Raw genomic sequence first — 16,547 nt, forward strand, 5'->3', positions numbered from 1 at the left:
CAAGTCATAATTTTAGTCATCCAATATGAATACTTGATTGTTGTGTGAATTAGCTATTCCTATTGAACAGTAGAAGGGATGGCCATTTTGATACACGGACATGTATGAAAACCAACCCTTTGACTTTAATGACCAATGGTTATAAATAAATAAGTTTTTATTTCCATTGTTTAAATGGATCAATTTTTTTCCCCAAAGTTAAGTCATCGAAATAACATGTAACATTGAAAGGTGATGTTTTTGAAAATTACAAGACAAATATGAGTCATCTTTTTTTATATTTTCTAATCTAAATCATTTATTCTCACTTAGAGATGTGAGGATACACAGTAATGCCTAAAGTATTGGTACACATGAATAGACACACATCGGATGTGTGCCAAAACAAAATGGGGACTTTGATTGAATTAAAGACTGAAATTTTACATGTGACTAATCTAGATAATGTCATCGCTATCACTCTAGTCAATGGTCGAAATGTTCATATCATATGTCCACATAGAAGAGTAGATATTTTATGACATATGAAAAATAAGAAACCTTTATGATGATGATGATGATGATGATGATAATAATAACGCAACTTCAATTATACAATTGCATATTATTAATAATCTTCCATTGGAACAAATGGAGCAATTTTGGATATCGGATTGAATAAGGAACCAAAATGGTTTTTGGGTTCAAGTAATTTGATTTCACCATAAACCTGTAATTTATAGAGGTCAGCTCCAGATCCACCATTATATTATCTTTGGGTTCTAGTGAGTGATATTCTTCTACCCTTTTTAAATGAATTAGGTAGCATCAATTTTTCGGTGATGCCATATCTAGTGAGTCATGAAATCCTTCTGCCCTTCTTAAAGGAGTTAGATAGCATTAATTTAGGTGATGCCATGTCTAGTGAATGATATCCTTCTGCCTTCTTAAATGAATTGGGTAGCATTGATTTTGGTGGTCTCATATGAAAGATATACCTAATTTGTGCCCTTCATATTAAGAAAAAGAACAATCTAGTTGCATGAGACCCTTGTTACAGGGTCTGTTGGTCTGAGAGGGAAAATTTATGCAGTCTTATCTCTTGCTCGCGGAAGAGATTGTTTTTAAGTTTTGAATCTACGATCTACATGTTGTAATAGTGCAACTTAACGATATCCTTCTGCCCTTATTAAATGAATTAGATAGCATCAGTTTTGATGATGCCATATCTAGTGAGTGATATCCTTCTGCCCTTAAATGAATTATGTGGCATTGATTTGGTGGTCTCAGATGAAAGATATACCTAATTTGTGCCTTTTATTTTTCTTTCACAACTAAAAGAAAAAGAACAATCTAGTTGCATTAGACTCCTGTTGCTATAGGGTCTGTTGGTCTGAGAGGGAAAATTTATGCAGTCTTACCTCTTGCTTCGCGGGAGAGGTTGTTTTTAAGTTTCGAATCTATGACCTACATGTTCTAACAGTGCAACTTAACCGTTATGCCACAGACTCACCTATTATTTTCTCAAAATCTTTTCAAATATGTGATAGATTAATTGAGGCCTCTATGTCCTAGTTCATCTAGAAACCATTAATTTTTCAATGTACTGCATTTAAATGTTTCTTATTCTTTTCCAATCTTATAATAATGGGTGCTGGCTTTGAGTTCCTAGGGGTTACCGCCGGATTTTTTCTTTTTTGGGTAATTTTATAGCCTCACCCCCTGGAGAATGACACAATTATCAGAACACCCCCTCTGTTTCACCAAATTAGACTCAGGCCCCCTACCGTCAGTCATGGTTAAGGAATATACCTTATTTGTTGATATCATCAACTATATTTTATTTTAAATACCAAAATACTCTTATGAAATACGAAGTACCAAAAATACCTTTGCAATAAGTTAATATTTCTTTCACCCAAGTCGTAATAGTTGGACCACCGGGTGATCGTTTAGAGAGCAGCAGTGGCATCAGACGGACCGCGACCAATGCCAGGGTGTCACAATTCTCACCAAATCAAATTTGAGAATATTCTTCTCTTTCTAATAATAGTCCCCTCCCCTTATTGGTTGTTCGCCCCTTCTATGTTCCAACAAAACTGTTATGAGGAGTCAGAAAGTGTGAGAGGAAGGCTTCCATCTTCATCCGTTGGGGGAGAGAGAGAAAGAGAGAGAGATGAAGGTAGCGTTGTGCTCAGTTTCATCGGCATTACTGTTGGAGCCTCTACTCGATGTTTACAGTGCTTCTTTGAATCATAAAATCAAGGCAGAGATCGAATTTTGGGTTTGTGTAAACAGGACATGCCGGAGACAAGGCTCCAGAGAAACCCTTGAAATCCTATCAGGCCTTGCCCCTGCTGATGTCTCCATCAACTCTTGCGGTTGTTTGGGCCGATGTGGCTCAGGTCCCAACCTCGTTGTCTTGCCCGACAGCATCATGGTCCGTCTTTGTGGGACTCCTTCACGAGCTGCTGAAGTAATGCTGAGCTTTTGTGGTGGCAGCAATGATTCTTTGGATGCTAAGAAGAATCTTGAGACGCTTGCGTTGAGGAAGAGGGGAGAGGAGGCATTGGAGAAGGGTGATTTTGCAGAGGCTGAGCTTTTATTCTCTCAGGTAGTCAAAATTTTAGTTTTAGTAGCTTGTATTGGGCATTATGTGCAGTTGTGACTGTCTAATGTAAATTACTTTGGGAAAATGGGCTAAACAATTTAGTAGAATGGGAAGAAAAAAAAACAAACAAACCTTCCAGCCAGGGACCTAAGATAGCAGCGATGGGAAGCGCACTTCTCGCTGGAGACAAAAGGAAACAAAGGAGAAGATGGCAGAGTGACACGATGGGTAAAAACAGAGAGAGAGAGAGAGAGAGAGAGAGAGAGAGAGAGAGAGAGAGAGGGGAAAAAAAACTTTCTCGCTGGAGACCTAAGCGCACTTCTCACCGGAGACGAAAGGAGGAGTATTCGTCGGCGACGGCACTAGCAGTACTCTTCTGAACCCTTGATTGCAGGTATGGAGAGAAGGAGAATGAAATGTTAAAATGGTAAAGAGGGGTATTTTTGGGATAATGAATTGTGACATTCTCCAGGGGTGGCACTGTAAATTACCCTTTTTTCTTTAACGTTGGGATTGATAATTGCTGATCCAATTTGCAATCTAATTCGATAATGATGTTGGAATATTGCATTTTCTCACCTATTAATCAATATACAAATTAGATGAGGATTAGTAGCCAATTACCTGCCCCAACCCAATAATTTCCAAGGACCCTTTAACCTGAGCATGGTTATATTGAATCAGTCACCATGTTATGTGAATCATATACGACAAAAGATAATAAAAAAAAATCCAACATCTTTGCACTATATATATATATACACACTAGTAAATTACACATACATTTGCACATGTGGCCAAACATTTTAAATAATGATCAAAGAAGGTCACATGTATAAGCACACGAACACAACATAAACACAAAGATGATCCAAAACTAGATTAAATATTTGTTTAGCAATGAACAATATTAGGGGAAGTTGGATTTAAAAAAGAGGGTGTAAAATAGTGTAATGGGTTTAGAAGTACTTGAAATATACTTAAATCAACAAGTATAGAAGAAGAATGTTTTTCATTCCTCAGTCAATTTCACCAAGAAATTATATAGCACTAGTAAAAGGCAGCATATTCCATCTATTCCAATAGTATTGGCCATTATTAGTCTCTTTTGACTCTTCTATTTAAAAGGGATTTCCGCCTCTTGTCATGTTGGCTGCCAGTCAGGGAAGAATCACTTGGGTTGTCTTCACATATTCTTTAAACTATTCATATTATATATAGGATTTACCCTCATAGGAGTGAAAAAGCTTGTTATATATACTAAAGGGGAAAAGGTATGGATACAAATTATTTGACACCTTAATCAATGCTAATAAGAAAATCCCTTTAAGGTAACTTTTATCATTAATATTGATAAGAATTAGTTAAGAATCAGAATTAAGGTATTGGCGAGGACGATGGAATCGATTAGTGGTCATGGACTCATGATTCATGAAGAAAACTTTACAATGACTTTATTTATTTGTTTATTTTTCCTGCAAACTAGCTCATCTGATAAGAAGTAATAAGGAAAGGGAATTTTAATTAATCTTTTTTTTTCTTTTCTTTTCTTTTACCCACTTGTAACTGAACCAACTTCCAACTTCCCCATGGCATGTAAACCAAGTAAGCGCTGAAGTAACATTTCAGAAACAATATGAACAATACTGTTATGTACAGCTATTAAGTTGATGAACCAAAGTGCTGGATCCTCTTAATTAAGCTGTTCAAGTTGAGGAAGTAGCTCTACAAAAAGGTAAATCCTTCTCAACGTCTAAGGATTCCCTTAGTATGTGATTCTTCTCAAAGAAATTTACAGGTTTCAGATCAAAGCTTGTGGATCCGATGGGCATTATTGAGAAATCCTCCTAGCATTGTATATGGTGAAATCCCAATGTATACCACAACACTATATCTTTGTTATCAATTAGACGATCCCTGCATCACCATCATCGTTCACAGTTTTTGTAAATAATATTCTCTCTCTTTTTTCGCTAGAAGATCATATGTATTAAAAATGAAGGGAAAAGAAAGAAAGAATGTACATGGAAAATGAACAAGCTGTATGGAATTGGTTGAAGGCTAATCCACCTTCGGCATTGCCCTCGGCAGATAAGAAATCAAAGCTAAAACCCAGCCAAACCAAATAATAAACAAAGCAACAAAACACCATTATTTAAAACGGTATCTAGGCAGATTGTGCCTATCAACATCTAACTCCATGGCAACAAGCGCGGGCCAACAAACTACAGGAGAAGACTCTTCAAATTTTGCAGCAGACTTTGCAAGGAAATCAGCCACCGGGTTAGCTTCACGTAGGCAATGAGTAATCTTCTAGGTTATGGACTGTAGGTAAGGGCCTAAGTTCATCTACCTCTGAAGCACATACCACGGGACTTTCCATAGAGAAATAAGCAGAACCACGGCCACCGAGTCACACTCAACCCATAATTGGGTAACACCCATTGCTCTAGCCATTTCCAGACCATAAATAACTGGTAGGACTTCAGCTTCAAAGTTTGTGTGCACTCCCAAAAATTGTCTGAAAGATTGCATCACCTCAGCTTTATCATTCCGGAGCACTCCACCAGCCCTTGCCTTTCCTGGGTTCCCTAGGGAGCACCCATCAGAGTTAAGCTTTATCCATCCTAGAGGGGGAGGACACCAGAAGACTTCTAAGATCTCCCTGGGTTTATAGAGAATTCTAGAAATACCCAACCGTCTAGCACAAAGAAGTGCCTCGAAAGAGAGGGGGGAGCCAGAAACCGCCATCTCCTGGAGGCTGATCTCACTCTTTACCATTGCAAAACAGTGATTGGCTGTTACTGATTTTTCCTCAAATTGTCTTGCATTCCTTACCTGCCATATGAAATATGGAAGAAGGGAGAAGCCACTTAGCCACACCCTTTTAAAATAACACTTTCTAGTAGTTTGTTTCCACCACGCGCAGAGATTATCCACGTCCACAAATGGAGGCCATTGCACATCAAAGCCAAAGAAAAAATCTCTTCATATGCTAGAAGAAAATTCACATTTGTAGAAAATATGGATCAACGACTCCTCCTCTTTGCCACACAACGAGCACTGAGATACAAGGAGAATTCCTCTTCTACAAACATTGTCATCAATTGGCAATTTATTCTGTATCATTTGCCAAGCAAAAATAACTTGTCTTGGCTGAATACCAGAATACCAGATAAGAGAATACCAACTAATTTTTTGGGGCTTCTCCCTATATTCTTCCCAAGCTGATTTTATAGAGAAAACACCTGAAGAGGTTAACTGCCAAACACAAGAGTCTTCTACATTCTAGACGAGAATATTTTTTGCTTGGTCCCACTTTTGAGCAAGGAAAACAGAGTCGACTGGAGGAAAATCCCAAGAGGAATTATCAACAAAATCTACAACTTTCACCTTTGTCCCAGAGAAAAGGGATTGATCCAGATTGGAGAGCTCTGCAATAGACTTCGAGTCTAGCCACCGATCCAGCCAAAAATTGATTTTCTCCCCATTACCTACAATCCATTGCTCATGTTCGGAAATAAAATTCCACACCTTCTTCAAGCTAGGCCATATGGAGGAGGATTTATATCCCGTTTTCAGCAAACCATCAACATTAATAAATCATTCCTTGAAGAATCTGCTCATGATGGAGTCTTCATGCTTAATCTGCCACGCTAATTTACACAAACAAGCAAATTTCACTTCTCGCAATCTTCTGATGCCCAAACCACCTTCTTTTTTTGGTTTACACACTTTATCCCATTTAATCACAATCTTCTTCAAAACCTCCATAACCCCTAACCAAACAAAATTTCGCATCCAAGGTTCCACCAACTTCATCGATCCTTTAGGCCACCAATAGATAGAGAAGTTATGGATTTGAATCCTAGAAATGACCGACTTAACAAGTTCCACCCTCCCAGCTATAGATAGGAGTTTCCCTTTCCATCCTGCAAGTCTACCTTTTATCTTATCCAGAAGAGGAAGAAGGTGGTTATTTTTCACTCTTCTTTTAAAGATCTCCACCCCCAGGTATTTGGTGGGAAGAGTAACCGCTGCCACTCCCAAATACTTAGTAATAAATTGTCTTCTATGAGGAGCAATTTTCCAAAAAATATCTTGCTTTTCTTCAAGTTTTCTTCTGACTAGAGAACTCCTGATACTTGGATAAAAAAGCATGGAGCTGCTTAACATAAGTGGCAGAACCATTCATAAAAATGAAAATGTCATCTGCGAAAAGCAGATGAGAGGGAGTAAGAGCACCTCTCGGACCCGAAAGAGATTTCATCTTACCTTCCACAACCATATTTTTGAGGCCTCTTCATAGCACTTCCTCAGCCAAAATGAACAGAATAGGAGAGATGGGGTCCCCTTGTCTCAAACCACGGCCAACCCCAAAGAATCCCACTGGACCTCCATTCAATAAGATAGAAATCCTTGTTGAAATAAGCAGCTGGTGAACCCTATTAATCCACTTTGGGGAGAAGCCAAATTTTTCTAACATGGCAAATAAAAATTCCCAAGAAAGGGAATCATAAGCCTTTTGCACGTCCAACTTTATGCCCATACCGCCTCCCCTTACTGCAGAGTGCATCAAATTAGCCAGCTCAGACGCTAGGCCAATATTTGACGAGATGATTTTACCCTTCTGAAAAGCACCTTGTTCTGCATAAATTAACCTTGGGAGAAGAGAAGTAATCTAGTGGAAGAAATTTTGGATAAGACCTTACAAAAAAATTCCCCATATAAATGGGTCGAAATTTATCTATGGATGATGCACCATTAATTTTAGGGATCAAGGTGAGGAAATAATTATTGACCTCTTTAGGAATCTTTCCTACCAGGAAAAAATAAAAAATTGCTTGACAAAAGTCCTTCTCCACAATGTCCCAACACCTTCTAAAAAACTGACCTGAAAAGCCATTAGGCCCTGGAGAGCTATCTGCATCATGGTCCCACACCGCCTACTTGATTTCCTCTCTGGTAGGAATGGCATCCAGAAAAAAATTATCGTCATCAGATAATTTTTTTGGGATCTGGTCGAGCAAATCATGATGAGGAGATATCGGAGTATGAGAGTGGAAATTCTCATAATAGTTGACCATATAACTCGCCAAATCCTGATGATCAGAAATCCAAGAACCATCCTCATGCCGCAGAGAGCTAATCTGATTTTTTGATCTTCTAATTTTAACCGAAAGATGGAAAAATTTTGAGTTCTGATCCCCATTCTTCAACCATTTGATCTTTGCTTTCTCAGACCACATTTTCTCGTGCAGCTTTGAAGCATTCAAGAGAGTAGTTTTTGTATCAGCCTCTTCATTAAAAAGAGCGTCGGTCATTCCAGATTCAGCAATAGAATCCTGCACTCTTTTTAAATTTGACGTAGCCTTATATCCACCTCCTCATTTAGATTAGGGAAAGTCCCTTTTGCCTAGGCCTTGACAACTATTTTTACAAATTTCAGCTTTTGGGCTAGTCTAGAAATCGGATTTCCCCTAACAGACTGGGACCAAAGATTCTCCACCATTGGGGGAAAACCGTTGTTCTCCATCCAGAAGCTACGAAAGCGAAATGGGATGTTGGGTGGTTTTGGAACAGCAGAAGACTGAATCAAAAGAGGAGAGTGATCCGACACAGAGCATGTGAGAACCCACTGGGAAACATTCTTAAACTCATCAATCCACTGCTCATTATAAAAACTCCGGTCCAAGACCGCCAGCACATTACCCCTTTTACGGTTATTCGACCAAGTGTATTTTTTCCCTTAAGAGGGGCAGGGAAGAAGCATACACGTATCAACCATAGCCTGGAGCTCCGCTGTCGACCCCAAATTAAAATTACTCGGCCCTCTTTTCTCATAAGACATTATAGTGGCATTAAAGTCGCCAACAACTACCCATGGAGAAGAAGTAGTAGAAACCAAAGCAAGATCAGACCAAAGAGATCTACGCTCAATTTTGAAACAACTGGCATGAATAAAAGACATGAGAACTCTTTTACCCATCCAACAATTTCAACAGTAAGTTGTTGGTCTGACATTGAAACCAGGGAAGGACGAACCATACCTCGCTTCCAGATAACCCAAATATTGGGCACCCTATCCTGGTGATTATTGGGAATCACCTCAGCCGCATAACCCAATTTATCAAAAAATAATGAAGGAAAACTACTGACCTCAACCATCAGTTCAGCCACACATAAAATCTCTGGCGAAGATTCTCTGAGAAGATATTTCAAAGCCTTCCTACCAGCCTCCTTTCGGACTCCCTAAATGTTCCAGAACAGAACACGCATGGTTAACAATTTTTTCGACCACCTTTGTCAGGATTTGAAGCCTGACCGCTCTGATTTTTCTTTCTTCCCCTTTTTTCTCCCACTTTTATGCCTTTCTCGAGAGCTGCCGCACCATCCACCACTGCAACTCCCAACATCACTGTTTCCCTCCTACACACTGGAGCTCGAACAGAGGGCTAAGGGTCCCTATTGGAGGAAGATCGGCCTCCCCTACCTACCCAAGTCCCATGACCAGAGCCTATGGTTATTCCCGTCCTCTTGGGACGTGAGGAAAGACGCACAGGGTCCATGGGGAGAGCGTGCGTCACGTCCTCCTGGTTCTGTATTTGCATTCTTCTAGGGACAGGAGGGTTCCCATTCTGGTTCAATTCACCGTCCTCCTCATCATCTTGGTCTGAGAGAGACCCATATTCAAAGCCGATCTTAGAGCTAGACCAGTCCACATCATGCTGACTCACATCATTGTTCATATCCACATCCTCTTGCGCCAATCCATTCTTTATTAAATTGGGGAGATTTGAATTGGTAGAGTCCAAATCAATTTGAATCTCTCCTTCTTTCATATTAGGAAATTGGGGAGAGTTATTCATGGAGAGAGTGATACCATTCTCACGCTCTCCATTATGAGGAGATTGTTGAGAATGCTCTTGTCAATTTCCTTCCAAAATAGGAGAAAGCCGATCCACCGAGTTGGCCCTAGTTGAGTCAACTCCATCCTCTACAGCATATACCGCCCTTGGGACCTCGGCTAATTTCTCAGCTGCACACTGCTTTTCGTCATCCAATTTCTTTAGCCTACATTTGGAAATCAAGTGGCCTACTCGCTTGCAGTGGCCACAGCGTTCCACATTATCCTCATATACAACCTTTTGACAAAAACCGTACACCTGAGAGGTGCTTGGTTCAAATCTTTCGACCTGAACTTTCTCCACCCTCATTGCCAAGCCAGAGATGTCAATCTCCACTAGCACCCTCGCAAAATAGCCGAGAAGGCCTTGTCTTGTCTGTCTATCTAAGGCAACAGGGCACCCTACCGCCTTTGCAATAGACAATAGTACATTTTCGTGCCAATATTCAAGCGGAAGATCTGGAAAACGTATCCATACAAGTTTTGTAAAGGATTGCTTCTCTTGAATATTGAATTCAGGCTTCCAATATTGAAATCGAATAACTTGATCACCAACCCTATGGGGTGGTCTTCGCCACACTGTTGTCTTGTTGCCCTCACATTGAAATTGAAAGATAACATATCCTTTTTCCAACGGATGCATTAGCACCCCTTGACTTAGGTTCCATTTTTCCCGAGCCTCCCCTCTCAAGGCATCCAAAGAAATCAACCGGAAGTTAACCATTCTGATTAAGGCAAAACGGAAGTTTTGTCTCTTCGATTCATAGTCTCTCTGAGGGATCACTACTCGTCGTTTACTCCCTACTTGAATCGGCTCTGGAAGAGTATCAATGGTAGGCCAAGTCGAAACACCAAAGCTTTTGCATATAAATGTCGCTAGCCTGCACCCTTGTGCCTTTCATCCTGTGGAGGACCTTCTGGACCACAATCTAGAGATTCTCGAGCACCTCCATCATCATCCTCCACAACCATAGCTCCATTCTCTCCTGAATTGCCAGACGCTCTCTCTCCTACCATTTCCCTAACAATTCCATATTCTCTCTCTCTCTCTCTCTCGCTAAAGTTCATTGAATTAATAAAGAGAAAGAATATACAAGAGGTAGGATATACACTACAAGACTTAGACTAAGGAAGTGAAATCAACCCCACCTTCGGCATTGCCATCAGTAGGAGAGGACATCAGACCTTAGACTAACAACCCAGAAAATCCGTAAAAAATAACTAAGTGAATTAGAATCTGGGCCATTGGGCCCATCCAATTCCAGCTCCTTGGAAGTGAGAAGGGACCAGGCCTCGATAGGGGAACTAGTTTCAAATTTTGCTGCTATTTTCGCTAAGAAGTCAGCTACCACATTTGCTTCGCGGTAACAATGAGTCACTTTCCAAGAAATTGAGCCCAAATAAGAAAGAACGCCCCTCCATCTCTGCTGAATAAACCATGGCACCAGCCCTTTGGAGAATAAAAATACCATAGCAACAGAGTCACACTCGATCCAAAGGTTTTGGATATAAGAGTTTTTTACATGCTCAAGGCTGGCAATGAGAGCTAAGAATTCAGCTTCAAAGTTAGAGTTTACACCAATGAAATTTCTGAAGTTCAGCAAAGGTTCGCCCTTGTAATTTCTAAACACACTGCCAGCTCCATTCTTTCCAGGGTTCCCTAGAGCGCACCCATTAGTATTTAGATTAATCCAATTTTGAGGGGGGAGACACCATCGAACTTCAAAAATTTCTCTTTGCTTTCCAATTACATGGGGAATTCCCACTCTCCTGGCACACAGCAAATCAGTTACCGACAAGTTCTTCCCAAGGTGCACTGTCGAAATCATGCCTCTCTCTCCTTTAATCATAGCAAAACGCTGTCAGTGATGCCAAGAGGTTCCCTCGTGGAGTCTCATATTCCTTTCCATCCAAATAGCATAAGGAATTAACACCGCACCACTAAGCCATACTTTTGAGAATGTGAAGGATTTTGCTTTACGTTTCCACTAGCTGAAAAGATCCTCCATTCTTGCGAAGTGTTGCCATCTGACACCAAATAGATCACAGAACATATTCCACAGGGCCTGGACATATTCACAGTGAATAAATAAATGGAAACTAGATTCTTCCACCTTTTCACATAACCCACATCTCGAAGGCATCACAATCCCCTTTTTGCACACTTGGTCATCCATAGAGAGTCTACCATGAGCTAACCTCCATCCAAATACAGCCCGCTGTGGCTGTAAAAAAGCTTTCCAGAGAATGGAAAACCAAGAAACAGGTGCCTTTTTGCTTCTTATCTCTTCCCAAGCCGAGGCCAAAGAGAAGGCTTCAGACAAAGATAATTTCCAGTGGCAAACGCCCTCTAAATTCATTAGGGATATTCTCTTAGCCTTCTCAAACGATTTAGATAAGAATGTTGAAAAAACATTTGGGAAGCACCACTCACCAATCCTAATGAAATCCGCCACCCGCAGTTAACATCTCGCAGCTTCCAAATACCCAGTCCCCCCTCCTTCTTTGGCTTACAACAATCCTCCCATTTGATAGTGATTTTTTTCTGACCTTCCATTTGGCCTAACCAAATAAAGTTCCTCATCCATGTTTCTACCATTTTAATTGATGCCTGTGGCCACCAAGAAATTGCAAATTATGTATAGGAATGCTTGATATAATTGAACGAGCCATTTCAATACGACCTGCCATCGAGAGCAACTTCCCTTTCCAGGCTGCTAGTCTACATTTGATCTTATCCAGCAAAGGCAACAAGTGAGATTTGGTGACTCTTCCCTTGAAGATTTCCACCCCAAGATATTTTGTAGGGAATTTGGATATCTGAATACCCAAAAACTCACTAATATACTGTTTTCCTTGAGGGGCCACCTTCCCAAAGAAAATCTTGCTTTTATCTAGATTAAAAAACTGACCAGAGAAGGACTGATATTTATCTAAGAAAGAGTGAAGATTTCTTACATATTTTGCCTATGAGTTCATGAAAATGAAGATATCATCCACAAAGAGAAGGTGGGATGGAGTGAACACACCTCTTGGCCTGGGCAAGGATTTAAGAGTACCCTCAGCAACCACGCTTCTTAACCCTCTGCAAAGCACTTCTTCAGCTAGAATAAAGAGAATGGGAGATAAAGGATCACCCTAGCAAAGACCACGACCCACAAGGAAGAAGCCCACCGGTCCCCCATTTACTAAGACCAAAATCCTAGTAGAGACAAGGATTTCATGAATCCAGGATATCCACTTCCGAGGGAAACCAAACTTTTTTAGGACTTCAAAGAGGAAATCCTAAGAAAGAGAGTCGTATGCTTTCTGAACATCAATTTTAATCCCCATACCTCCTCCCCTAACTACAACATACATCAGATTTGCCAACTCTAAGGCTAAGCTGATATTCTCAAATATTATTTTCCCCTTCTGGAACGCACCTTGTTCCTCTGAGGTCAACCTAGGAAGCAGCGCTGAAACTCTGTTTGCCATTATTTTTGATAGCACCTTAGAAGAAATTCCCCATATAGATCAGCCTATACTTGTCCAGGGTCACAGCTCCCGGCACCTTTGGAATTAGAGTGAGAGAATAGTTGTTCACACCCTTAGGAAGAAACCCCGTTCTGAAGAAGTGCTTCACAACCTTGCAAAAGTCCGCTTTCACAATATTCCAAACTCTTCTAAAGAATTTTCCGTGAAATCCATCAGGCCCAGAAGAGCTATTTGGATCCACATCTCAAAAATAATTTTTTATTTCTTCCAAAGAGGGCATAGCCTCTAAACCCAATGCATCTACATCAGAAATCTCCTTAGGGATACAATTCAATAAATCATGTTGTGGAGTAGTCTGAGCGGCACTATGAAAGGCTTCATAATACTCAGAAATATATGATGACAACCCCTGCTGGTCACTAATCCATTCACCATTCACATTCTTCAAGGTACGAATTTGATTTCGCGACCGTCTCATTTGTATAGAGAGGTGGAAGAATTTTGAGTTCCTGTCCCCCTCTTTCATCTACCTCTGTTTGGCCTTTTGAGACCAAAAATTGTCTTTCATTTGAGTTGTTTTCAAGAGAGATGTCTTGGCATCTGCCTCTCTGTCAAACAGATCATCCGTCATCCCTGATGTCTCAATTTCTTCCTGAATCGAATCCAGATTTTTCGAGGCTTTTTTTATTTCTTCATCAACATTAGGAAAATTATTCCTGGCCCAGCTCTTAATAAATTTTTTTACCTGCTTTAGCTTCTAAGAAAGCAGGTATTTAGGTTGATCTTATTATGATAATCAACATTAGGAAAATATATCCAAATTGACTTCGCCCGTATTTAGGTCGATCTTATTATGATCTTGGGAACTCTAACTTTCTCCATGAACTTTCTTCACCCACTGTAATTATCTCACAATATCTATCATTCTTGTTATGATACTTAATGTTTACAAAATCAAAAGAATTCATAAACTCAGGCCACTTTATATTTAGAGGAATTATCACTTCCCTCCTCTGAACTATAGCTAAATATCAAGTTTCCCCACATTTTTTTCAAATATTTCACTCTCCTCTCCACAAAGGCACAAACGAAAAGATTCTATCCACCGTGCCTGGACATTTGAATTGATTGTTAAGTCTACAATATTTTTTCATAATGATTGAAATACCCCCATACCTATAGAAAACCCATTATACCCCTCTATGAACTAAAATCCCTATTCCCATTAAAATCCATTGTCTTCCTTTCTTCTTCTTTATTTTTCTTCCCTGTATCTTCTTCTCTATCACTATTATTTATTCATCTAAGAATAATTAACTGAAACTCCTTGGTTCCTTCAAGTTGTGGGATGATATTTGGGGGGTTTGCTTATACTCCCAAAGGCGACCTGAGCCATGGGGAAAAAATTTGCTTGAAAGCTCCTTATATAGTGAGATTGAAATTAGAGATTGCTGCTGGTTTCTCTAGTCAAACCTAATTTGCAGAAATTATTCTGCTTTGGTTCTTGATACTCGGAAAAATTATATGAATAAAATAATTCATAACTAAGAGCAAAAGAATATACAAGGGTGGAAAGAGGGGGAGAAGCTTAAGCCAACAAGGAAAAGCCTACCCGAGGGGAAACACAAAACAATAACAAAAGTAGCACAAAGCAACAGCAAGAACAAACAAAGCAGCATTGAGCTGCAGCAAGAACAAACAAAAGGGGGGTGGGGACCAACAACCATCAACTAGCTCAAGTAGCATGAATGAGGTCAACCTGCAAGTTCCAAGATGTTATGATGTGGGAATTTTTCGGGGTAATAGGAATAGGGTGGGGGTGAAGAGCATGAGTGCTCTGGATTTTAGAGGTAACATCAAAATAGATAGCTTTCCAAATCATATCTAGAGATCTAGATTTGGGGGTCCATCTATGAATGTTACGCTCCATCTAGAGATGGTTGATAATAGCACAGAAAGCCAATTTTTCCACGATGTCACAAATGGAAGGGCCAGAGAATGCATATCATGTCGATACAAATGCATACTCTATCAAAGAGGATGATGGGTCTATGATTTGGCCAGCATTTTGAGAGAACAGATTTCCAAATAAGGGAGAAGGGGCAAGAGAAGAAAAGATGGGGAATATCTTCGTCACAATAGGATTTTAGTTAATAGAGAGGTATAATGGATTTTCCACAGGTATGGGGGTATTTCAGTCATTATGAGAAAAATAAAAATAAATAAAAAAGAAGATACTGATAAATGTGTGCCACGCGTTAGGATATTGTAAAGCAATTTAAAAGGATAGCAATACGTGCTAGCCCTGTCCCCATTGAGTCTGGTTTGAGTACACATGCATGGTAGGATAAAATAAGTCTAAAAAAAAGCATCCCTATTTTGGTCACAATTTTGCTTTGACTTCCAACCATGGTGTGTTTATGGTAGAGATGTAAATGTATTGAATGGGGATCAAATGTGATTGGATCTGGATATAACGTAGCTTGATCAGATATGATGAATTGACTCTGGATTTTATCCAGGAGGATATGCTTGCAGGTAGGTGTGCAACAGAGACCTCGCTTCCATATGGATGTTTTTTGTTTTTCTCCTTTATGCTTGTTAGTGGGAACAATCATATGAACAAGATGTCCGTTCTTCTCCCTAGTCGAGAACAATTTTAGGTAAAAACTTATGGAACAACTTACAAGCTCAATAAATAAATATCACGCATAAATGAAATTAAATAGTTTTATTAATAAATCGACCCATAAATGAAATTAAATAGTTTTATTAATAAATCGGGTTTGATGGACATACATATCCAACATAGCCTTCTTCCTTGCTGATGGCAATGCCAAAAGTGGGAGAAAAGGTGCAATGAATTTTTGTTGTACCGGGAGGTTTTGTTAGACTTGTTCCTATATGGCTTCTTATTTTCATTTTGGAATCTCTTTTTGTATTTTCTATTTTTAATATGAATGATCTTCTAGCAGAAAAAATAAACTTAGATTCTTAATTATCTATTTACATCCTTGACTTGTGTAGCCCAGACCTTCTTGCCTCCATCGAATGTGATTCTCTATTAATCAATCTCTTTTAATTGTCTTAACTCTTTTCCTCAAACACTAGAACTTGTCGAATATTCAAGAACGTTCAAGTTCATTAGCTGTTTAATTTTTCATTATCAGTTGGATATCTATTAGGATTAGATAGATTATGTTTTGGATTATTTGAATTCAGATCCAATGTAAACTATACAAATTACTAATGTTAAATAAATATTCTCCATTATATTAGTTTTGGGAAGTGATTCTTTGTCCAGGAGTATGAGTTAAGCCAACGCTTCTTGTGTCCATATCTCTCCTACCCAAAACAAGGGGCAAAAGTGCATTTTTGTAGGGAAGGACAGAGATAGATACATGGGAGAGCTGCGTAGGCCATGCTGCCAAAGAGAATTCTTTTTCCCATTATTTTTGTAAAGATGGCTTTAATTACCAACCTTTTTTATTGATTCCTATGGATTCGATCCAAAAAAAATTCTTGAATGAGGTATTCAACTCCATGGATGAATCAAAAAAGAAATCTTCATTG

General features: G+C 39.4%; 2 protein-coding genes across 2 annotated transcripts; one reads left to right on the top strand and one right to left on the bottom strand.

Moving 5' to 3' along the window:
- Positions 1 to 2,155: 2,155 nt before the first annotated feature.
- Positions 2,156 to 2,647, top strand: LOC122062376. The gene has a single exon (XM_042625965.1). It carries the CDS (start codon positions 2,156 to 2,158, stop codon positions 2,645 to 2,647), a length of 492 nt encoding a protein of 163 aa, XP_042481899.1.
- Positions 2,648 to 9,519: 6,872 nt separating this feature from the next.
- On the bottom strand, positions 9,520 to 10,514 carry LOC122062377. The gene is made up of 2 exons (XM_042625966.1): positions 10,379 to 10,514; positions 9,520 to 10,313 (listed from the first exon to the last, which is right to left on the bottom strand). Exons 1-2 carry the CDS (start codon positions 10,512 to 10,514, stop codon positions 9,520 to 9,522), a joined length of 930 nt encoding a protein of 309 aa, XP_042481900.1.
- Positions 10,515 to 16,547: the final 6,033 nt, after the last annotated feature.

The sequence above is a fragment of the Macadamia integrifolia genome, unplaced genomic scaffold (genome assembly GCF_013358625.1).
Source record: "Macadamia integrifolia cultivar HAES 741 unplaced genomic scaffold, SCU_Mint_v3 scaffold1006, whole genome shotgun sequence".
Taxonomy (NCBI): domain Eukaryota; kingdom Viridiplantae; phylum Streptophyta; class Magnoliopsida; order Proteales; family Proteaceae; genus Macadamia; species Macadamia integrifolia.